The 24,744-nt window shown below is 35.8% G+C and overlaps 1 protein-coding gene across 1 annotated transcript; it reads left to right on the top strand.

Moving 5' to 3' along the window:
* Nucleotides 1–14,472: 14,472 nt before the first annotated feature.
* LOC142985814 (uncharacterized) lies at nt 14,473–22,943 on the top strand. The gene is made up of 2 exons (XM_076134056.1): nt 14,473–15,444; nt 19,851–22,943. The coding sequence occupies exons 1-2, from the start codon at nt 15,105–15,107 to the stop codon at nt 21,419–21,421; spliced, it is 1,911 nt and encodes a 636-aa protein (XP_075990171.1). The 5' UTR covers nt 14,473–15,104; the 3' UTR covers nt 21,422–22,943.
* Nucleotides 22,944–24,744: the final 1,801 nt, after the last annotated feature.

Below are 24,744 nucleotides of genomic sequence, written 5' to 3'. Positions count from 1 at the left end.
TGTTTTTATTGTTATTATTTTTGTTGTTATTGTTTTCGAAGTGCAGTTGTGTTCGTAAATAGGAAGAAATGTTGATGTGTTATGTATGGTGAAGCACGTGGAAGTGCACGGCGTGCCCTGCACCTGTACGTCCGGATCCAAAGGTACTCAAACTCTCGCCATACACCAGGTATTTGCGTGTTGATACTATCAACACGCAAATACCTGGTGTGCTAAAGTGCTAAAACAAATTGTTATCAATGTCTATCAACTTGATAGACATTGATAACAATTTGTTTTAGCACTTTCTTATTATTGGTTACATTTTGCTATTATTGTTTGATTTCACGTAAGCCAAGTAGGTACCTACCTACTTACAATTTTACTATGAGCTATTGTAACATACGGGCCTACTTACGATACCATAAATGATACATAAGATTGTTATCTAATGATAGGGTTGCATACTAGTGAGCGCATAGACGTGGTGGTACGCGTACGTACCTACGACGCGTCGCGACATGTCGTCGCTCAGCGCGCCGCCGCCGCCAGAAGTCTCGTAGGCATGCGCGGAGATATATCGCGTTGTTCACTATACATTGAATGCTCAAAAATGACTAACTCGGGAACCAATCATTTCCGAGAAATATCGTTGGAGTAAATTTCGCGCATACAGTGTCACAAACTTACCAGTAAAGTTTTCGGTTAGCTGTCATTTACACCCTGTATATTACTATTATTCGAAGTAGAATTGATTATGCCAGTTTCTTATTCGACAATTGCTGTAATTCTAAACTAACTAAATTAGATCGTGCCCAAAACCAGGCATTACGCGTTATTGGTGGATTTATACGGAGCACCCCAATACATGTCATGGAAAGCGAGCTATGTCTTCCGCCGCTCCATATTCGTCGCAGATACTTGGCCAGTAAATTCATTTTAAAGTCAATATCTTTCTTTAACAATAAAACAATACAGTCGCAAAAAAATCTTGCACTAGTTAAAAGTTCCAATTATTGGCAAAACAAAAAGTTGCCTTTACTTATTGATATCCTAACACATTATAATTCTGTTCCAATACACTCTAGTATTCAACTTGGTATGTTTTCTCTTGATAAGTGGGTAAGCAGTATAGATATATCTCACATAGTCATTGATAAATCATTCAGTCATCATTTCGTCGTACGTGTGTATTCAAAGAAAGAACGTTACTCCCCGCTCCCTCAATTTTAATTGCTAAAAGTCCTAAAAAGTTGTTAATTTTGAATTATAACGTTATAAACTTTTAGGCAGTGAAGTGACTAATGTGACTGTGTAAATTAAACTGTGATACTATAGTGCGAACTAGAGTTATTCAACAAAAACTTTTTTAAAATATCGTTAACGCCCAGTGTAACTGACCTGCGCAACTCGCAAAGTTCTCGATACCCCCCGAGCTGACATTCCGCCACCCGTAGACATCAGCGCATAGTTCCGCAAGTATTACAATGGGGATTGTTCACTTTTTTTTATATGCTGTAATTCGAAAACCATTTCGAGGAATAGCGCTCCTAAACATTATAAATCAAATTTTAATGAAAAATATTAATAATACATTGATATATTAGCAAAAATATGTTTGACCTTGCTTGCCCTTCAAATGACGTCATCATTGGACTTTTAGGTTTGTGCCGTTGTCTCACAAATTCCTAAAAAACTTTCTGCCAAATGTGAATTGTCAAGTTTATGTCAAAATCGTAAACAAAAATATAACCTATAAAGTTGATTATCCGATATCGTTGCGGTTTCAATGTTTTGTATTGCATACAGTTATTACAGTGTATAGATTTCGAGTGAAATATGGAATACAGAAGGTGTTTCGTCCCAACTTGCAGTAACGATACTGTTAATAGTCCACAAAAAAATTTTGTACGTATAAGAGAAGATATAAGGGAAAAGTGGTGTCGTGAAGCAGGTGTAGAATATTATAAAGTTTACACAATGTATTGCTGTGAAGATCATTTTAATGTGAGTATTTCGTCATGTTTCAATTCAATTCATTTATTTATGGGAAACTAACAAATTTAACATAAAAGTAAATGACATTGATATTATGCCTTTTTAATACGCTTCGTATTTTTCAGCCTATAGAAGATTTAAAGAACTATCATTTTTCTTGATTTTTTGATTTTTTTTAAAAGACAACTCCCGCACTAAGAATTGCTCTTGTGTCGCGGGGACTTTTACAAACATACAAACAACGGACACAAAGCACAACCAGACCCGAAGCAATTATTTGTGGATCGCACAAATAATTGCTCCGTGTGGGAATCGAACCCACGACCTCCCGTTGCAGTGGTATCGGCGTGGCGACCTAAACCACTGCGCCACGGAGGCAGTCAATATAAGTTAATGAATCAAGAGCCACGCCTTAAACCTACGGCGTCTTTCTGCCGTGAGGCTCCAAATAAAAGTAAAGATGTATCAGAATTATCCGAACTTTTATTGCAGCAGGCTCCGACTTCTTCACAAAAGAAAAGAAAATATGATGACTCTATGCCCTGTACTTCTTCATGTTCAACATTACCAGTAAAGGTAAGTTTGAAACTTATCACAATAACAAATAACAGCAGTATTGTGCTAAAAGGATTTAGATTCATATGGATATTAACTATATCTCATTTTAGATTGATGCTGCAACCCAGTGCAAAGTTAAGATGGTTGATAAGAGCACTAACTACAAAGCAAGGAAAACTACCAAAGTTACTTCACTGGAAGTACAATCCTCACAAGAAACATCTTCGGCAGCTGCTACTCCTTCTATTTTTGGGTGTACGTCTGAAACTGAAGAATCTACAGTGTCAGCATCAGTAACAGAGTTGCAATATAGAAAAAAAACAGTTGATGTAATATTAAGTAAACCAAAAATGTATTTGGGATTGCCAAAACAATATGTATGGCTTATCGATTACATTGTTGCAAAAAGCTCAATCAAAATTGATTCACTTTCAATTATTATAGCATTACTCAAAATAAAGCAAAATGATTCTATAGAAAGAATAAGTGATCAATTTGAAATCTCTCGAACTAAGTTGGCATCTGTTATATTAACAGGAATTGAAGTATTATGTAATTTGTTTCAAAATTTGATTTACAGTCCACAACCAAAACAAATAAAACAAAATCTTCCCCTAGTTTTTAAAATAAGATATTCTGATGTACAAATTATTATAGATTGTTTTGAAGTAGAGATAGTGAAACCTTCAAATCCAGAAAAGCAAGCACAGACATGGTCTCAGTATAAAAATTGTAACACTGTTAAGTATTTGATAGGTTGTACACCTAATGGTTATATAACTTTTATTTCAAAAGGCTATGGTGGCAGAATTTCAGACAAAGCCATAGTCGAGGAAAGCAAATTCATTAATTAATACACTGCAGCCAAATGCTGTTATTTTAGCTGACAGAGGCTTTAAGGGAATCGATAGTATATTAAGCTCACATGGCATGCGACTTTTGAGGCCCCCAAGTGTATCTTCAGGTAGTAAACAAACAACTTGTCAAGTTATACAAGGTAAAGTAATAGCAAGCTTAAGAGTCCATGTCGAAAGGGTTATAAGACGTATCAGAGAGTTTGCTATACTCAAACCTCACTCAGTTGTAAATTACAAGTATGTACCCTATTTAGATGAAATTGTGATTATAGCATGTGGGTTAATAAATTTACAAGGAGAAATAATAAAAAGTATTTAATAATGTAAATGGTTTTATTACTTTTTGGCACTTTCAATTAATTTTGGAAAAATAAACTTACTCCAAAAAAGTTCTGCCTTCTTTATAATATCCTTAATATACAATTCATCAAAGTCAACCCAAACAACATGAACATTTTTTGTGGTTTCAAATAAAGGATCTGCAACACAAAATAATCCTTTGGGTTTTTTACATGCCAGCATTTGACACATTATTTGGGTTTTATATTTGTCATTAACAATGCCATTTTTAATATAAGAGTAGACAGCTCTTTCTGATGCTGGGCATTTTATTTCCACAACAAAATCTTCACCAATACCATCAGGTGATGCTTCCAGGATTCCATTGACAAGATAGAAACCCGACTTATTTATTTCAAGTCCTAGCTTGTTTTTGATAGCTTGCAGTACCCGGTTTTCTAATTTGCGTCCTCGTAGTATTGCTTGGGTTTCTGGTACTTTGTAACCACCCAATATGTTTTCAACCAACGCACCATCTGTATTGCAATGTGCTGCTTCATATAATTTGGATGCTGTTAGTCTTCCTTGGCGTATATTAAACCAGTACTTGCTTTCAGATTGCCCTAAAGTTTTGATGCATATATCATGTACAACTTCCTTAGTGATGATGGTTTTTAAATAAGTTCTAAAATTTGTGTAATCATGTACACTTTCATCATCAATAAATTGTAACATGATATCAAAAATATTTTTTGAATCAGATTTTTGGCCTTGACAATATTTTAAAATCAATGAATTTTGAATGTTCCTCGCTTTACACTCCTTCTCAAAATCAGACAAAATATTATTGTCTTTAGGCATCAGTTTTGGAATCTTTGCTTTGGGAAATATGTCTTTGCTGACAATGTGTTGTGTACTTGCACCTGATAGTGATGGTTTATTCCAGTAGCATGTTACTGATGTTGCTGATGGTTCCGAACTCTTTTTTGCTAGCCAAAAGAGAAGCAGCAATGAGTGTTTACAACCACCTGTACAGAAGAAATATTGACAGATCAAGATAAGGTTGACTATAGAAAATATTACTTTAAAATTTGTCACAGAAATTAGTTACCAGCAGAAGCTGCACAGTCTTCACACACAGAATCAATGATAGTATCATTGAGCTCATCAATAATACTAGTGACATTGTAAAGCTTCTTGCCGATTCTGTGCTCTGGCACTATTTTGGCTTTGACTGTGCACTGATCTCCTTTCCTATCGACAGTAACATAGCCTACGGCAGTATCTATATAAGAATCTCGTGAAGACCTGTAATAGTAAAAATATAATGTACGTCAGGCTGGCCCGGCCCCATGGAATTTAATAATGAGATTGTTATCAATCCAATGTACCCGGGTATACTAATATATGTAACACCTTCATTTTCAATGTAACTCTTTTTAAAAGAAATTACGTGCACTTCTTAGTGGCCGGGCCAGCCTGACGTTTTCAGCCCGGCCACCTTGTTTCCCACTAATCTACAAAAAATACTGGCAATATTGTGCTACAGATGATATGTACCCTATAATTTATGCATATGTCACACAAAATCGAATCCTAAAATGCAATAGCATACGAAATATTAGCGGTTGCAGGTGGCCGGGCTGAAATTATTTCGTTAATATAAAACAGTAAAACTGCAACACCTACCAAAAACTAATACCAGTACATAATGAGATATAGAGATATAGAATACATGTAACGCTTTCATTTTAAATTATAATACATATTTAGAAAGAATAATCACTTGAAATTATATTTCAGCCCGGCCACCTAAAAGCGGTAATATTCCCTAAAATCTTATGCCAATTTGTACAGTAAAACCTGATACAGCTATGAAATGAAAGTAACATTCGTTTCGTTTTAGTCGTATACCTTTAAGCCTTCTGTTTGACTAGATTATCAAAATCTGAGAAACTTGCCGAAGAGTGACTATCATTTATTAACTAATTTCAGGACATTTGGTTTGTTGAGTGAAACAAAATTGGTAATTGTCATATTTTTTTAATAATCATTTTTGAAATTAGTTAGACAACATTTGTACTTATATTAATTAGGTACTATAACAATTGTTAATTATAAATAATGTAAAAAAAGGTTTTTGTCATTGATAATAACACAGTTATCAAAAAATTATAGTAATATCAATATTACCTTAACATCGAACATTCATTCATTCAGAATATTAGAAGATAATTTTTGGTTAAATACTTATTATACCTTGGTAAAAAATCACAGATTTTCATAATGATTTTTACATCAACTTTGAATTTAAAGTTTTGAAAACTTTCAATTAAAATTATGCTAATATAATTATTACAACAATGGAGAATGTTAACATATTTTGATAATTAGCACTCCATATTCTCTGTTAAAAATAAAAAATACTAGTGAAAGAATTACTTCGATACGTCAATTAGTTTCTGATTTATAAGTAAAACAAGTTGTAACCGTCAATTTGCGTGTGACGTCATTGTACACCACACTCAGTCTAGCTCACACGGTCCTTAATAATAATATTTACTATTATTACACTATAAATGTAATAAGGGGACAAATACACAACAAAATACTGCATAAGCTATTACATCTACGGTTGGAGACTTGATATTAAGCGGGACGCGGCTCGCGCAGCACGGTGTAATATGACGTCACGCTGTTAGCGGGACTTGATATTTTTCGAAACTTTGAATGCTTGTAAAATAAAAACTACTTGGTATTTTTGACTAAAACAAAAACTAGTTTGCATGTACATGTACCGGCTTTACTGAGTCAAAATTTGAAGCGATTTGACATACCTAGTAACATTCTCCATTCTTAAATAAAGAGAGAACCATAGTTCTTTCAGTGGCAGCTAATGGAAATATAGCTATGTAGTATATATAATTTAACATACCTAATATTAAAATCACAGCTAAAAATCACAATGTTAACTTGTATAATTAAACGTATGCTAATATAATAATCATTGCTAGCCTATATCTGGCATTTGTACTATAAGTATTTTGACTAATTCAAATTTAAATATATTGCTTATTAGAATCGTTAAAAACGTACTAATCACTTGATTATGTTATTTAATCAAGCTAAAATGTACGTCAAGGAATGTAAAAATATTAAATCCAAATTACTTTTTTTAACACTAGACTGTAAATCGTCATAACACATCCACAGATCTTGATTAAATAAATGGCATTTATAATGTCCTAGATTTTCCCCCAATACTACATATTCAATAGCACCTACAATCACATAAATATTAGTTCTAACTTTGATAGATAAAGGTATATCGTTCAATATTATTTGATCTGTTCCATTTAAATCAAAAGATATAATATTCTTTACATTATAGCTGGACAAAACAGTGCCCGGGCAATCGTGTTCATAATCCTTCGAAATAACGTCTATACAAATTGAGTCTTCTAGGGCTGATATTCCAAATGTTTTAATTACGTTCATATTAATGGGTAAAAATGGTACTGTTCTTTGAAGTTGAAATGCACATTTTTCTTCGGTACATATTTTTGTAAATAGAGCGCTATAAAATAATTCTAAAATCATTTGTTCAAACAAATTTGCATAATTTTAATTGAAAGTTTTCAAAACTTTAAATTCAAAGTTGATGTAAAAATCATTATGAAAATCTGTGATTTTTTACCAAGGTATAATAAGTATTTAACCAAAAATTATCTTCTAATATTCTGAATGAATGAATGTTCGATGTTAAGGTAATATTGATATTACTATAATTTTTTGATAACTGTGTTATTATCAATGACAAAAACCTTTTTTTACATTATTTATAATTAACAATTGTTATAGTACCTAATTAATATAAGTACAAATGTTGTCTAACTAATTTCAAAAATGATTATTAAAAAAATATGACAATTACCAATTTTGTTTCACTCAACAAACCAAATGTCCTGAAATTAGTTAATAAATGATAGTCACTCTTCGGCAAGTTTCTCAGATTTTGATAATCTAGTCAAACAGAAGGCTTAAAGGTATACGACTAAAACGAAACGAATGTTACTTTCATTTCATAGCTGTATCAGGTTTTACTGTACAAATTGGCATAAGATTTTAGGGAATATTACCGCTTTTAGGTGGCCGGGCTGAAATATAATTTCAAGTGATTATTCTTTCTAAATATGTATTATAATTTAAAATGAAAGCGTTACATGTATTCTATATCTCTATATCTCATTATGTACTGGTATTAGTTTTTGGTAGGTGTTGCAGTTTTACTGTTTTATATTAACGAAATAATTTCAGCCCGGCCACCTGCAACCGCTAATATTTCGTATGCTATTGCATTTTAGGATTCGATTTTGTGTGACATATGCATAAATTATAGGGTACATATCATCTGTAGCACAATATTGCCAGTATTTTTTGTAGATTAGTGGGAAACAAGGTGGCCGGGCTGAAAACGTCAGGCTGGCCCGGCCACTAAGAAGTGCACGTAATTTCTTTTAAAAAGAGTTACATTGAAAATGAAGGTGTTACATATATTAGTATACCCGGGTACATTGGATTGATAACAATCTCATTATTAAATTCCATGGGGCCGGGCCAGCCTGACGTACATAAAATATAAGTGATTTGACATGAACAAACATGGATAAGGCTGAATGCATAGTAAAACAAAAATAGTTTGGGCCGTGCCGGCGCTGACGAGTTAGGGCGCCCGTTGCGCAGGTTCGGCGGCCCAAAGAAAGTGTACCTAAACATGATTATTACTCGTTAAAAGCAATCGCAAATTTAAATGTGCATTGATTTAGGTACTTACATTAGCATTTTTGCTCCTCTTATTTCAGCTACACTATGGTGACTAATAGTGGAGATATATTCCAATATCATAACATTATGTACGTTAGGCAGATTTCTAGAGTCTGCCCGAACAAACGTACCACTCATTTTGTTGAAGGATGTAGATTAGTTTTTTCTTTTGCTTAGCTCGTGGCGATCCTGGCTTTATGCCTAATAACGCCAATAACACAGTATTCAAAAAATATATATCAAAAGTATTTTAAAGTGGTATTTTTCGACTGATAAGTAACTATGTTTAAATAAAAGACCTGGAGAGTAGATCAATTTATAAACATAAACAAAGGTTTGACAGATCGACTGTCGACACTTGACACATTTTTTTTTCTCGCAGTTTTGGGAATGAGGCAATGGCACATGGTATTAAGCCACTGATGACGTCACATAAAATAAATATGAAATAATTTTTGAATATTTTTAAAAAAATAACTATTGTTCCTATAATTAAAATATTGAAATTAGTTTCTTAAAATACTCTATATTTTCAAAAAATAAAATAAAAACCTATGTTAAAAAAATATGAACAATCCCCATTGTGGTTATCTATTTCATCATCATAGCAACGAACAGAGTTGGCGTAGCGGATGAGGACGTTAGTTGCAGCACTACGTAAGTCGGCCGGTTCGAATCTCACTGGTGACGGGTGACTTTTTGTTAAGTTGTCTTCGCTTTAGTTTGAAATATTAATATTTCAACAAACTTATACAGTATTGTTCAAAACACCTGACATAAAAATGTCGAACTCGGAAGGCGATTTGAGTAAGGCGCCTGGCAACAGTGATGAGCAATAGGTAGCCGTACGCAACAAACGTAAACAACCCATTTGTGAATTTACCCAGGCGCTTAGGGATCAATCAAGGAAGTTTGAAAACATGCTTAAAGAATGGCAGAGCGAATTCAAAGCGCAAGTCACTGCTATAACCGATGGTGTCTCGAATATTAAAGCCGAAATGAGAGTAATTACTCAAGACACTACGGAAATAAAAAACGAAATACTTATTCGTTCCGAACAATCTCGCCTGAGCCAGCATCTGTCGAAATTGGACAAGAAGTGCGAAGCATTGAATGCGGAAGTAACAGGCATTCAAAATACCATTCAATATATTTCTGACCAGCAAAATGATCTTAACAAACGCCTTGATAACCAAGAAAAGGACATGAAACATACAATTGAAGATTTGTTAGCGAAAATGGATTATCTAGATCAGAATGCTAGACAGTGTAATCTTGAGATCGCAAATATACCAGACAAACGCAATGAAAATTTAGTTACCATCTTTCAAAATATAAGTGCCAAGATCAACTACCCAATAATCAATAAGGATATTATTTCGATACACAGAGTTCCGCACGCACAGCAACGAGATGACAAACCGAAGAACATTATCGTGAAAATGGCATCGCGTATACTGCGTGATAATATACTCAGCGCCTACCGGTTATCAAAAGGATTGACTACTGACCAACTTGATATACCTGGTGCTCCATTACGTTTATATATGCATGAACATCTTACGTTGAAGAGAAAGCATTTATTTCGAGATTGTAAGACTGCAGCTCAGAAGAGCAATTTTAAATTTCTATGGGTCAAACATGGTACGATTCTCGTTCGCGAAAAGGAACAGTCAAAACCCTATGCTATACGCACACGCCAAGATATTGATAAATTCATATCTAGAGATAAATTCACAGCTAAGAAGGAATAAAGAGTCACAGAGTGTAATTATCTATTACTAGCTGACCCGCGCAACTTCGCTTGCGTCACAGAAGAGAGAATGGGTCAAAATTTTCCCCGTTTTTGTAACATTTTTTACTGGTACTCTGCTCCTATTGGTCGTAGCGTGATGATATATAGCCTATAACCTTCCTCGATAAATGGGCTATCTAACACTGAAAGAATTTTTCAAATCGGACCAGTAGTTCCTGAGATTAGCGCGTTCAAACAAACAAACAAACAAACAAACAAACTCTTCAGCTTTATAATATTAGTAAGTATAGATAAGCGATTTATATTCATTTGTCCATATGATTTATATAACTTAAACAATTGTTCACTTCATACAATAGCCACGAATACGTCTTACGCGTACTTTATTAGTTACATTTACACACTGATAAATACTTTAACGACAGCTACCATTTACTACAGGTTTTTAATGTTATTATTTATACTTATATTACTGTATCAGCAAGTGCTTGTGGGTGCTAATATTGATGAATCGTACAACTGTAACACAACTTTTATATTTGCAATAAAATTATTTACATTGTACACAAATTATCTTAATGGATAATAAATTAATCGTATACTATCAAAATTGAAGGGGTTTGCGCACTAAACTGCATGTTCTGTATACAAATTTGTCCAACTGTTACGATATAATAATATTAACGGAAACATGGTTGACGCCTGAAATATTTGACACGGAATTTATTGATGGGCGATATGTGACGTATAGATGCGATCGTAATCGTCATGCTACAAATAAAAAAGAAGGAGGTGGTGTGTTGGTCGCAGTGTTGAAGGGGCTGAAGTCGACAAGATTTGATTCCATATCTGATTTACACAGTGGCATCGAGCATATTATAATAATGCTCCCAAGTCACATTAGGGGTCAAAATCATATGGTTTGTTCAGTTTATATTCCACCTAAAACGCCTGAACATATATATGGTAATTATTTGGACCTATTACAGAGTATCATAAGCGAAACTGATATTCAGCAATTCTACTTGTTTGGTGATTATAACCTTCCAGACATTAAATGGGTCGATGACATAAATAGTAGTACGATAACCAGGCAAATATGCACTGGTGATTCACCGTTATGTAACAGTTTAAATGTTTTTATGTCTTTGGAAAACGCCTACCAGTACAATACAACTACAAATTCGAGTGGTAAAGTTCTGGACTTAGTCATTAGTAATAGTGACTGCTATGTTCGGTCGCCGATTGATAATTTAATACAACCTGATCAGTATCATCCCCCATTGTGCATTATCATACCATTACCATCTCAGATTAACTTAATGGCACGGAAATTAGTACAAAGATTTAATTATCGCAAAGCCAACTATGAAGACATTAATCGTGATCTATCAGAAATAAACTAGACGCATGAATTGCATAATCTTTCTGCGGAAGAATCGGTACATAGGTTTTATGATATATTATATAAGGTTATCAAATCACTAGTTCCTCTAACTAGAATTAAATCATCCAAATATCCGGTATGGTTTTCAAAAGGATTAATACATATTTTTAAAAATAAAGCAAGAGCTTGGAATAAATGGAAAATGCATCAGAACATAAGTGATTATGAACAATTTGCACTATATAGGACTAGATTTAAAAAAAGAATGTAAAATTTGTTATAAAAAATACATACAGTCTGTTGAAACTAGCCTGAAGGATAATATCAAGTGTTTTTGGACTTTTATCGCAAACCGTAAGTCTGTGTCAACTGTGCCGGCCGCGATGCACTATAAAAATTGCTCCACAAAGGAGATGGCAAACTTTCATACAATCTTGGGCCTGACTGTTACATGGATAATATTTGGATAATTTGTAGATCGATGTATGCAGGTTTCATGTGTGTTAAAATTAAATAGCTATTCAATGGGAAAGTCGAAATATTGATGGGGACGTAACAAAAAGTTAGGTTATGTCAGGTTAAGCGAATTCATGAATCCTTTATCTTGTAAAATAGTAGGAAGGGAGTTTCGGTATTGTATTATTATGTTGTTTATAAAAAAAAAAATATTGTGATAAACATTTATTCATCATCATCATCATCATCATATACAATTAATATATTATCTAAAAATTGTGCGGGTGGTACTAAATCTGGTTAATTACATGCCATCAAAAACATTCTGTAAAAACCTCAAGTCTCGCCGTAAAAAGTGGTGAGATCTATATAATACCAAGTCGATTAATCTATTTAGTCTCTACTTAAAGGACCTTCTGTCTTAAGTTATTACGTATGTTATTATCATGCCAATTTCAAAAAAATACCTCTAAAACAAATAGACCGACCTGGCCATCGCATGATTTGATTATTAGTATGTATCACACTACACAGCACGACAAGAAGTTAATGCTCCTGAAATGTTAATAATGGCGAATTTGTGTTTTCTTGCGATGACCAAGTCGATCTATTTGTTTTAAAGGTATTTTTTTTTAATTGGCATGATAATAACATACGTAATAACTTAAGACAGAAGGTCCTTTAAGTAGAGACTAAATAGATTAATCGACTTGGTATTATATAGATCTCACCACTTTTTACGGCGAGACTTGAGGTTTTTACAGAATGTTTTTGATGGCATCTCACTTCTTTTTGTAGAGCGAACATAAGTCAAATTTGTATGGAAAGACGTTTTTTTTTCATAATTCAACATATTTTCTTATGGGTATGTTGTTCAGTTTCATGGGCTAAACACCCTTACCCACCCTTTACCCCCTCCCGTTATGCCTCATATAGTAGGTACCTATTTACACCTATTTATTTTATTTTCTACAGTAATAATAATTCATTAACTGCAAATGTAACCTTGTAATCTTATACATTTATATGGAATTACAAAGTTATTGTTGCAGTTGGTGTATTTAGAAAACTGGACCGAAATTAGAAAATATTAAATTTTTCCCATGATTAAGACACTAAACCCTATTTGTATTCTAAATTTTAAGCTTCTAAGTCTGCTAGAAGTACCTTAGACTTTTGATGATCGGTGAGTCAGTGAGTCAGTGAATCAGTGAGTGACAAAATTCAAAATTTTAACAAGTTGTCATTCTTAAACTACTGGTTCAAATTGACTGAAATTTTAAATATACCGTGTTTATACAATGACTGATTAGTTGCAGAAAATCCAGGCTTCTTGTTTTATCCACAACGAAATTATAGGGGTGTCAAAAATAGCCCGAATTGCTTCGAGAAAAGGATGTTACGGCCGTGCCGCTTTTTTTTTGCTCGACTTGCGGGGGCACTTCCGTGCCCCCAGATTATGAGTTCTCTGTTCCCGTTCAGAGTCAGTTCTCAGCAAATAAGACCGTGTACGCAATACAGAACGTCCACAATAAATGCATACACGTTGATGGCCTATATTAGAGGCAGCTGCACAATTCTCAATTCCCAGAGAATCGTTTGCAAGATTCCAGCATGCTTCACATAGATGATCAGAAAGGTTAACCTGAAAATAAGTCATCAGTTAAACCAAATGTTAACCTAACATACACAGTTTGATCTTCACATAACGTAAACAACAGAATATAAATAAATCGATGTTGATATAAGCACTTTCCTATGGAAGACTGATGTAATTAAATGGCTTGTAACATTAGTCTACGGAATACTGACCGTAAGAGGAGCCGTTCACTGTTGAACAAGTGCAAGTATTGCTTCATCTTGCAACAAATGCATGCCAATAGCGTTACTACGGGCAAAACTGATGCCACAGTTTACACAGTTTAGTGTGCTCATCTCGTAAAACGTCCAATTGAACACAATGTAGTGTGAGTAGTTTATCGCTGAGGCAGGTAATTAGTATCCGTTGTGCAGGTGCAGGTCTTTCGTGATAGCAGCAATTGGCAGAGTCCGTAATCGTAGCGAGTGTCGATGAAATAATTAGGAAATCACACGAAATAATTCACATCACAACACAAATACTCGAAACCGCAATGCGAACCGAATGTTGACATAGTTTAGCGATGCCCGATACGAATCGATTTTTTTGTGTATCGATACAAAGCCATGCGATATATCGATATTTTAAATCGATACACGTCATTACGATATGTCGGCGCACGACCGCTACAGCTGACCGAGGGAGCGGTGCGGGGGCCGGGGCGCAACCGCGGCCGGCCGCGCCCGCGCCGCCACCGCGGCCGTCACTTCTCTTCAGGTCACGGCGCGCTTAACCGCGGGCACTTATTTGTACTACGTTGCGTTTATGATCTGTTGTAAATTACGGCATTAAAGCCCTATATCATACAGTCCACTCTTTTATTTATAAAGTACCGTAAAGGCGCCTACAGTTTTTGGTCCTTCGAGCCGTTAAAATCACCGTCGTAACCACGTCATCTTCGCAAATCAACGGGCCGCCGCGTGGAACTTTCCGCGGCCACACCTTGAAGTCAAAGAAGTCGTCCCCGAAGCAACGTGCGTCACCTTGGAAGAAGTTGAAGTCATATTCTGGGAGTATTAGTACTTATCTGAGTGAGTTCGTTCCAATTAATCGTATTCTCAAGTTTTTCTTTTTGTTGAGCAAGTACATTCCTCCTTCACAAATAGTTATTTCCAATTACTAGTGCTTATTATACTGTATTTACAGTGTTTCACCGCTTCGTTATAATAAATAAACTGCGGCAACATTATATGCGCATGTGCAGTCGAGACACATACCACGTGCTCGATCTCGGTTTATGCAGTTTATACTTATAGATTTAGTTCCTTTGTGTTCCGCACAGCTGTTTTGCTATCCTTTCAATAACAGACTCATTAGTGTTATCGCATAACGGTAAACACGTGTTCATTTTTTTTTAATAGATACTAGAAAATGTCGGACATTAAGACACTTATTAAGAAACGTAGTTCTTTAAAGTCGAAGCTCACGATTTACAGTAACTATTTAACTTTAATTAGCAGTAGTGCACAAATATCTGAGTTGCAAAGATTAGACCTGCAGGAGCGTTTTCATAAATTCGAAACCTTACATGCCGAATTTGATGATTTACAGACAGACATCGAAATGCTTATCGACGATGCCGAGACTGCACTCACGGACCGTGAGAACTTCGACCGCCAATTTTTTAGTCTGGTGGCACTCACGCGCAGCCTGCTCGGTTCTTCGGTCAACGTTGCTGGTTCTGAGGCGGGCTTCAAAGATGCTGACTCAGGTGCACACGCTTCCAATAATTTTGTTCGTTTGCCAAAAATCAATTTGCCTCATTTTGACGGGAACTATCAGTGCTGGCTTGAGTTTCGAGACACCTTTTCGTCATTAGTTCACGATAACTCTAGCATTAATAACATCAACAAGTTTCATTACTTGCGTGCTTCCCTACAGGGAACCGCAGCGTCGCTAATTAAAAATTTAGATTTTAGCAGTGATCATTATAAGACCGCTTGGGACTTGTTGTGCGAGCGATACAACAATGAGTATCTGCTTGTGGGAAATCATTTACAAGCTTTATTATTTGATTTTGAGCCAATTACTAAAGAATCGAGTGTCTCCATTAGAAGCATAGTTGATAATATTAATAAAAACGTTCGGGCATTAACCAATTTAAAAAGACCCACTAAACATTGGGATGATATCATCATTTTTGTCATGGTTAAAAAATTAGATTTAGTTACTAGTCGTGAATGGGAGGAACACAGAAACAATAAAATTACAGGCTATCCTACTACGTCACAATTTTGTTCATTCTTAAGTAAAAAAGCTGATTGGTTGGAGTCTGTAGAATCAAATAATAATACGAATTCTTTTCAGCACAATACTGTTGTTGCTTTAAATAACAATTTAGACAATAATTTAGGTACCAAAAACAACTACTCTAAAAATAAAAACTCAGATAAAAAATTAAAAAATATTAATATTAAATGTCCACTTTGCTCCCAAGCACATACTTTATATAAATGCAATACCTTTAGAAGCCTATCAATAGAAAATCGCATTCAAAGGGCAAAAGATTTGACTGTTTGTCTTAACTGCCTACGCATTGGACATACCTACTGCTAAGCAGTGTAAGTTTTCACGCTGCAGATATTGCAAGACCAAACATAATACGCTTTTGCACTTAGATTCTAGCGAACCCAATCTATTGCCTTCTGCTGTTTCTTCACTGCCTCCTGCACTGCCATCTGCGTCTAATGTTGTGCTTTCGGCTAATTCTATGCAGCTCGCCACTTCTGCGCATGTTTTCTTATCCACAGCGTTGGTGAACGTCATCAGCCACACGGGTAAGAAGTACGCCGCGCGCCTACTGCTGGACAACGGCAGTACGGCGAACTTCGTAACGCAGAGCTTAACAGAGAAACTGGGTTTGTCACGACGAGGTACTAGCACCAAGGTAACAGGTATCAATAATCACATATCCACCAGTACACAGTCTTGTCAACTAACTATAGAGTCCTTATGCTGTGCCTACACTGTAGATATTGATTGCCACGTCCTACCTGAGATCACGAAGGTCTTGCCTTCTACGTTCGTACCCATTAACCATGTCCCTATTCCTTCAGGTCTTATATTAGCGGACCCGAACTTCAACGTTCCGTCGGCCGTCGATGTCCTGGTAGGGGCTGAGGTGTTTTGGAATGTCATAGGTTCAAATACGATAGACTTAGGGAAAAATTTACCTAAATTGTGTGAAACAAAATTCGGATGGCTTGTATCTGGTAGCATTTCACATCAATCTAGCTTTCTTTCCTCTGCTTCTAATCACTTTTGCCATCATTCCAATGTCAATCCCGACCTCACTAAATTCTGGGAACTTGACAATGTCTCACACAAACATTCCCACTCTCTTGAGGAGAGAATGTGTGAACAACACTTTACACAAACCACTACACGCAACAGCGATGGTGCGTTTGTCGTTAAAATGCCTTTGAAGGACGATCCAAGCTCTCTAGTACAGTCTTACACAAATGCTAGGAATCGTTTTTTGTCCCTAGAGCGGCGGTTTAAGCGTGATCCTTCCTTTCAAAGCAAATATTACGAATTTATGCGAGAGTATGAGCGCTTAGGTCATATGACGTTAGACTCTAACTGTACTTCTCCACCTGGACATTCCATAACTAAATATTATATTCCACACCATGGAGTCATTCGGAATTCGAGTACCACAACTCAACTACGCGTAGTCTTCGACGCATCAGCCCCTACTAGTACGGGAGTGTCTCTTAACGACATTCAGATGGTCGGTCCGGTAGTGCAAGACGATCTATTATCCATTTTAATACGTTTTCGTCAGCATAGATACGTGGTCTCAGGTGACGTGGAGAAGATGTACAGGGCTATCGAACTAAGTCCAGATCAACGACCTCTCCAAAAAATTATTTTTCGATTTGATCCCTCGGAACCTCTAAGTACATACACATTAAATACAGTTACGTACGGTACTGCGTCTGCTCCCTATTTAGCCACCAAGTGTTTGGTAAGTTTGGCTGATAACACTGAGGATAGTCGTGCACAACTCGCTATACGGCGTGATTTTTACGTAGACGATTATCTCGGGGGAGGGAGCACCATATCTGAAACTGTACATGTAACTAAAACTATAAAAAAGGTTCTTTCTTCAGCAAAATTTAATTTACGCAAATGGCGATCAAATAATTTGGAAATCTTAAATCAAATAAAATCTAATAATAATTATAATGAATCAGATAATATGTTACATTTTTCTGAGCATGATCTTAACGGTTCTCAGTCCAAAACCCTAGGACTTAACTGGGTTTGTGACTCAGATTCACTTACATACACTATAAACGTTACTTCTACTAATAAAGTCACCAAACGTCATATCCTCTCTGTTATCAGTCAGATTTTCGACCCACTGGGCCTCGTTGGTCCGTGCGTTGTTGAAGCCAAAATCCTCATGCAGCGACTTTGGCTAGATAAATACGACTGGGACGACGGAGTATCGCTCGAGGTGAGCAATGCTTGGTCTGTGTTTGAGAGTACTATTACATCTTTAAATTATTTAAAGGTTCCTCGTTGGGTTTCGCATAAAGACTCTGTTACGCACGAAATACATGTTTTTACCGACGCATCCGAGAAAGCATACGGCGCCTGTGTGTACATTCGATCGTGTAACAGTGCCGGAGTCGTAGGTGTACAACTTCTAGTCTCTAGAAATCGTGTAGCACCCATCAAACCTACAACTATCCCGAGGCTTGAACTTTGTGGCGCTTTGTTGGGAGCAAGGCTGTGTGCTAAGGTTCAGGAATCTCTCACCATGACTATCCACAAGTATAGATTCTGGTGTGATTCAACCATAGTGTTGGGTTGGCTCTCTACTCCTTCTAACCAATTAAAACCTTTCGTCAGAAATAGAGTCAACGAGATTCAAGAGATCACATGTGGTCATACCTGGAGCTACGTACCGTCTAAGGACAACCCAGCGGATCTTGTTTCGCGTGGTCTACGGGCCGACATTATCAAGGACACACCCCTCTGGTGGTCCGGACCGTCTTTTTTATTAAATAAAGAGAGTGAATGGCCCACAATGCCAAACACAAAGAAACATGATTTGCCGGAAGTGGTGACTCATATCATTAGTAGTGGTAGTAATAATAGTAATGATCACTCACATAATGTTCATCATTCACACGTAACCTCTCATTCATCTATCATTCATATTTTATTATCAAAGTATTCTAGTCTAACAAAAATTCATAAAATATTTACATATGTACAGCGATTTATTTACAACTTAAAAAATTAAAATAATAAATTGTGTGGCAATCTTTCATTGTTAGAGCTAGAAAATTCATTTAATTCAATTATTCATTTCTCACAACTTGAAATGTTCCCTGAGGAATATAAACTTTTAAAAAGTAGTCAAAAATTGCCACGCAAAAGTAGATTGCGTCATTTATTACGTATTTGTCAATAATTGTGTCTAAAAGTTGTAAATAAGTGTAATTAGGTTGTCTTCTACTAATATAATAGTCAATCAAGTGGGAAAAGTGTGATTAAGACAACAATATAATTACGCCAACCAAGTGTCAAGGCGTCAACGTATTTCAAATTCAAACAAGGAATAAGTGTTTGATAAATACAGGGAGTATTTCGTATCGCTTGTTATTATAGACTTCTTAGATTTATCTAAAATCCGTTAGATAAAGTGTAGCATATTCAGGCTCACTACCCCCATGATCTTCAACATTGAATCAACGCAGCACTGATTCAGTGTTATAGTCTTCCATTGTAGCTTATTTCCCATATACCATTTAGTTTAAATAGTATTGTAAGAGTCTAATTGTTAGGTTTCTTATTAACTGCAACGCTATAGTTTTTTAATTTTATTAATTTTTTGGTCTAAACCTACCCACTTTAAAAACATCTTGTAACATCATTGTAATTATAGATTATTTAACTGCAAGGTCCAACTAACCCCTTATTATTTATCCCCTATATCTTCAACTGTGTTTTCCTCTTTCTTTTGTTAGTTACTTTGTGTATATTTCTTCTAAAACTATTAACAATACTAACATAGACCATCTCAATAAATACTTACTTTCCCCAACTAATTCTCTCTATATCCTGCTGTATTTCTCAACTTCCTTTATAACATTTCAGATCCTTTGTTGTTGATATCAACCATGATGACCAGGAAGGCAACAGCAAAGGATACTGAGAACAAGCTTAAACTTGCTCTGCTCGAGCTCAAGAAGTGCAAAGATGAGAACAGCCTGCTGTTGAGGGAGCGTGTTGACTGTGAAGAAGAGATCAAGGAGGTTAACCACAAGGTTGTATCACTGAAGGGGGAACTTGCTGAGCTCCATATTGAAAATATGGACTTACTGGATCAGCGGGACAGGCTACAACAAGAAGTTAGCTCATTTGGCAGCTGTAATGAGACCTATGAGTGGTCTCTGAGCCGCATAAATGAGCTAGAGACAAGCCTGCATGAAGCCCACACTAAGATCATCTCATTGGAACGGTCAATACAATCATTTGACAGTAGTGCAACTCATCATTTGTATTCTGAGCTTATAGGCTGTAAATCTTTATTAACTAGAGTTAGAAGCAATAAAAAGTTTAGAAAATTCACTAGAATTAGTAAGATAATTAAAAAATTAGAATTAAAACTCAAGAAATTTAACAAACTTAGATTATTGGTTAAATCAAATAAAGATTTGATTGAGGAACGTAGGGAACTAGTTTTAGAAGTCAATAGTTGTAGTGAAGAACTCATCTCCAGTAGGCTATTGTATGACAGACACACTCTTGACCTTAAGTCACAAATCTCACACCTACAAACTAAATTAACAAAAATTACCTTAGATTATGAACGTGAAACTCACGATTACATACTAAAATACGATGAGATTGCTAAAGTTGGCAGGGAAAATTTAGAGCGTGTTAGGGCCTTAGCTGATAGCGATCCATGCACTAGGTGTTCTCAGTCTCAGGGACCCCCTTGTGACTTAGAACAGTTAGAACCCTCTCAAACTAGTTTAGGTACTGAGACTTCACTGACCGACTCATCTGACAGTATTCCCTCTTCCTTCATAGATCTTAACACAAAGAACAGAGTAGCTATGTTCTCTGATAAGTTAGGCATTAACTTAGGACCTTTAATAAACAACAACTTACATTGTAGTTTTAAAAATAACTGTTACCATAACCTCAAATTAAATCAAATAGTAGATAGAATTAGGAACACTCGCTTAGATATAAATACAACAGTAGTTTTACTGATAGGTGATAGTTTAGGTTTAGATAAAACTGATATTATTGATAGTATTAGCAGTTTATTGCAATTAGATTTAGGTAAATTAATTATCTGCGCATTCCCATACTCACAATCTCTTACAGAAAGGGAAAATAAGCGTATACATAGGTTGAATAATCAACTACATTTAATGACGTCCTATCATAGTGATAAGTTATTGTTTTTTGACACTAATAAGTTTATTAGTAGTTTTATTTATACTCAAGAAACTATGTTTCTTAATAGTTCGGACAAAAGACGAATTGCTACATTGTTAGCTTATAATATTAACACAGTTATAGGTGCTATAACGCAGTTTAGGTTAAGGGACGACCCAGTATTGTGTAGTTATTCTAACAATACTGTGATTAAATGTATAGGTAGTGTAGTTAGCGACAAGGTTACGAATAATGTATCCGATTCTTTAAACTGACAGGTAGGACAATGGATAAACAGCTAGGCTCATTAAATTTAGTACATCAAAACATACAAGGTTTATCCAGCAAGGAATTAGAAGTAGAATTGTTCTTACAAAAACATAATGTAGGTATTTTCTGTGTGACTGAGCATTGGCTACACACGGAACAAATCGCAATAAACAATGAGTTTTATACAATTATTAGTGCGTATATTAGGAACAAAGCTAGACATGGTGGTTCACTGATTATGGTAGCTAACACTATTAAATGTAAAGAACGTAGGGACATAGTTAATTTGTCAATAGAACGCACTGCTGAGGTTTCCTGTGTCGAGCTAGAGCGACACATAGTAGTTTGTATATATAGACCACCAAATAGTGAGTTTACTTTATTTGAGTCGATAATGGAGGATATATTAAAACGTTTAAGTATAAGCAACAAGTATGTGGTAGTGTGTGGTGATTTTAATGTAAATTTACTTGAGCAATCATCGACTAGTACGAGACTTAAGTCATTATTTAAATCATTTAATTTAGTTTTTTTATTTAATGAGCCCACTAGAATCACTGCACATTCTGCTACATGCTTGGACAATATATTCTGCAACTGCGAATGCTTAGGTAGGGAAATCTTAAGTGAACTAACATCGGACCATTGTGGACAGAAGGCTATATTTCCTATTAGGATAGATAATAGGTTAAAGAAAATTACTTGTAGGCCTATTACTAGGGATCGTTTAGTATTATTTAATAGTGAGATAGCAAGTGCTATGACGAAGTTAGACGACACCGTAGAACACCCGGATAACCTTTACACATCGTTATTCAACATTATTGAATCCAAGTTCAAAACTATCTTCAAAGAGAAAACCATACTAGATAACAATAGGAAACTCAAATTTTGCGATTGGGCGACAGCAGGTATTTATAAAAGTAGAGCTAGGTTGTATGAGCTTTATTCCATGAAACAGTTCAATTTTAATCCTAAATTTCTTGGATACGTTAGGAACTATTCAAAAATTTTTAAGAGAATTTGTGTTGCTGCTAAATCCTTACACTTAAGCAACAAAATTAAAAGCTCAGACAATACGATCAAAACCACATGGAATATCATTAACAACGAAACAGGTCGTGCTATCCAGCGCGAAAATAATTTTGAACTGAAAGTAAATGACACGATTATCACCAACAACTTAGAGGTTGCTCAGGCGTTCAATACTTTCTTCGCTGATATTCCCACAGCTACAACTAGCTCCTTGAATTCCTGTCCTGCCAAGGCAGAATGTTTACTTCGAAATAGTGTAGAAGAGTGTGGTAGTGTTTTTTTCTTCAAACATATCAACTCTAATGATGTAGTTAAGGCTTTTAGGTCGCTCAACTCCAAAAAAACACCTGACCTCTGGGGCATCTCTGTTAAATTAGTAGAAAGTATCATCCTGGAAATAGCCCCCCATTTGGCTTTAATATTTAATAGGTGCGTAGATGCTGGTGTGTTTCCGGACTTAATGAAACACAGTAAAGTAGTACCACTCTTTAAGAAGAGTTCTAAGAGTGAGCCCAGCAATTTCAGGCCCATTTCCATCTTGCCTGCGGTTAGCAAAATCTTCGAAAAGGTCATCTTAGAGCAGCTCGAAAGTCACTTTAACTCGAATCAGCTATTTCATGGTAAACAGTATGGTTTCACAAAGGGTAGGTCAACAATCGATGCAGGTATTTCGCTCGTCAAGCATATCTATGATGCTTGGGAGACATCCCAGGACGCCATTGGGGTGTTCTGCGATCTCTCCAAAGCATTTGACTGTGTCCAACATAATACGCTCCTTAGGAAACTTAACCACTACGGAATTAGGGATACAGCGCTCGATTTACTTGCGTCATATTTGAGTAATAGGATTCAACGAGTAGATATCAATGGTGTAAGGTCTTCAGGTTCAGCTGTTTCTCTCGGCGTGCCTCAGGGTTCGATACTCGGTCCGTTTCTTTTTCTCGTATATATAAACGATCTCCCCTTTCAGGTGCAGGACTTATGTGATATTATATTATTTGCAGATGACACTTCACTCATTTTTAAAGTAGATCGTTCGAAGTCTTGTTTTATTGATATCAATAGTATTCTTGAACAGGTCCACAACTGGTTCACTTGTAATAATCTGTTATTAAATTCTAACAAAACTAAGTGCATTAGGTTCACTATGCCCAACGCGAGGAATTTAGGTACTAACATAGTCGTAAATGGGCAAACTATCGATTTGGTAGATTCGGCAACTTTTTTAGGTATCAGTCTGGATAGCAAGCTCCAATGGGGCACTCAAATAGCGCATCTCTCGGGGAGACTCAGCTCCGCCGCGTACGCAATCAGAAAAGTAAGACAGTTTGCTGGTGTGGATGCGGCAAGACTGGTTTACTTTAGTTATTTTCACAGCGTCATGTCTTACGGTATATTACTGTGGGGTAAGGCTGCTGATATAGATGTTATTTTTGTCCTTCAAAAAAGAGCTATTCGTGCAATATATAGTTTAGGAGCGCGAGACTCCTTGAGAGAGCTTTTTGGGCAGATAGAGATACTGACGGTGTCATCACAGTATGTGCTTGCAAACTTGTTGTATATAAAACAAAATTTAGGGACTTTCGCAACAAATAGCGATAGACACAATTATAACACTAGAAACAGACACAAATTAGTAGGTCCCCATCATCGTTTACACAAGGTGCACAATTCGTTTGTAGGTCTCGGCATTCGTTTCTTCAACAAGCTTCCCAAGCACATCATGGATTTACCCCTGCCAAAATTCAAAGTTGCTGTTAAGGAACATCTCGTTCGGAAAGCTTATTACAGAATTGATGAGTATCTAAACGACAATAGCTCTTGGGATTAGTCGCTCGCTTGATTAGGATTCTATGAAATTAGGGAACTTTGCTATAAATTGTATAAACTCAGTAGCAGTAGGTCTAAATATTGTAAAATATGGGCAATTAATGATGCAATTAGGTGATGTTACGTACAATTTGATGTTAATCATAAAACTTCTTCTTTTTTTTTTCTTTTATATTGTTCACAACCAATGTGCTCACTTGCTGCCCATATTCTTATTATCACATGCTAGTAGGTGCTCCCAACATACGGTACGATCAGAGACTAATAAATAACCTAGCTATATTCATTTTCCTTAATTGACGTTTAGTCTATATCGCTGATTGTTGGCAGCTCCTCGCATGATCAATTATTGTATCAACCACATTGTAAAACTTTTGGCGATTGAAAAGAGTGGCCGTGAGTTTCTTGCTAGCTCTTCTCATAAGGCTCCACCCCCTTTCCGAGCTAGTGGTAGATTCAGTAA

The sequence above is a fragment of the Anticarsia gemmatalis genome, chromosome W, assembly GCF_050436995.1.
Source record: "Anticarsia gemmatalis isolate Benzon Research Colony breed Stoneville strain chromosome W, ilAntGemm2 primary, whole genome shotgun sequence".
NCBI lineage: Eukaryota > Metazoa > Arthropoda > Insecta > Lepidoptera > Erebidae > Anticarsia > Anticarsia gemmatalis.
Note: the sequence above shows the minus strand (reverse complement) of the source record. Positions and strands in the feature narration are given on the sequence as shown.

Bases quoted from the DNA above. Each gene is read 5' to 3' on its own strand.
- LOC142985814 (XM_076134056.1), top strand. From the start codon at position 15,105: ATGTCGGACATTAAGACACTTATTAAGAAACGTAGTTCTTTAAAGTCG. The intron at 15,445-19,850 runs GTGCACACGCTT...ATAACATTTCAG, and splicing joins CTTCAAAGATGCTGACTCAG to ATCCTTTGTTGTTGATATCA.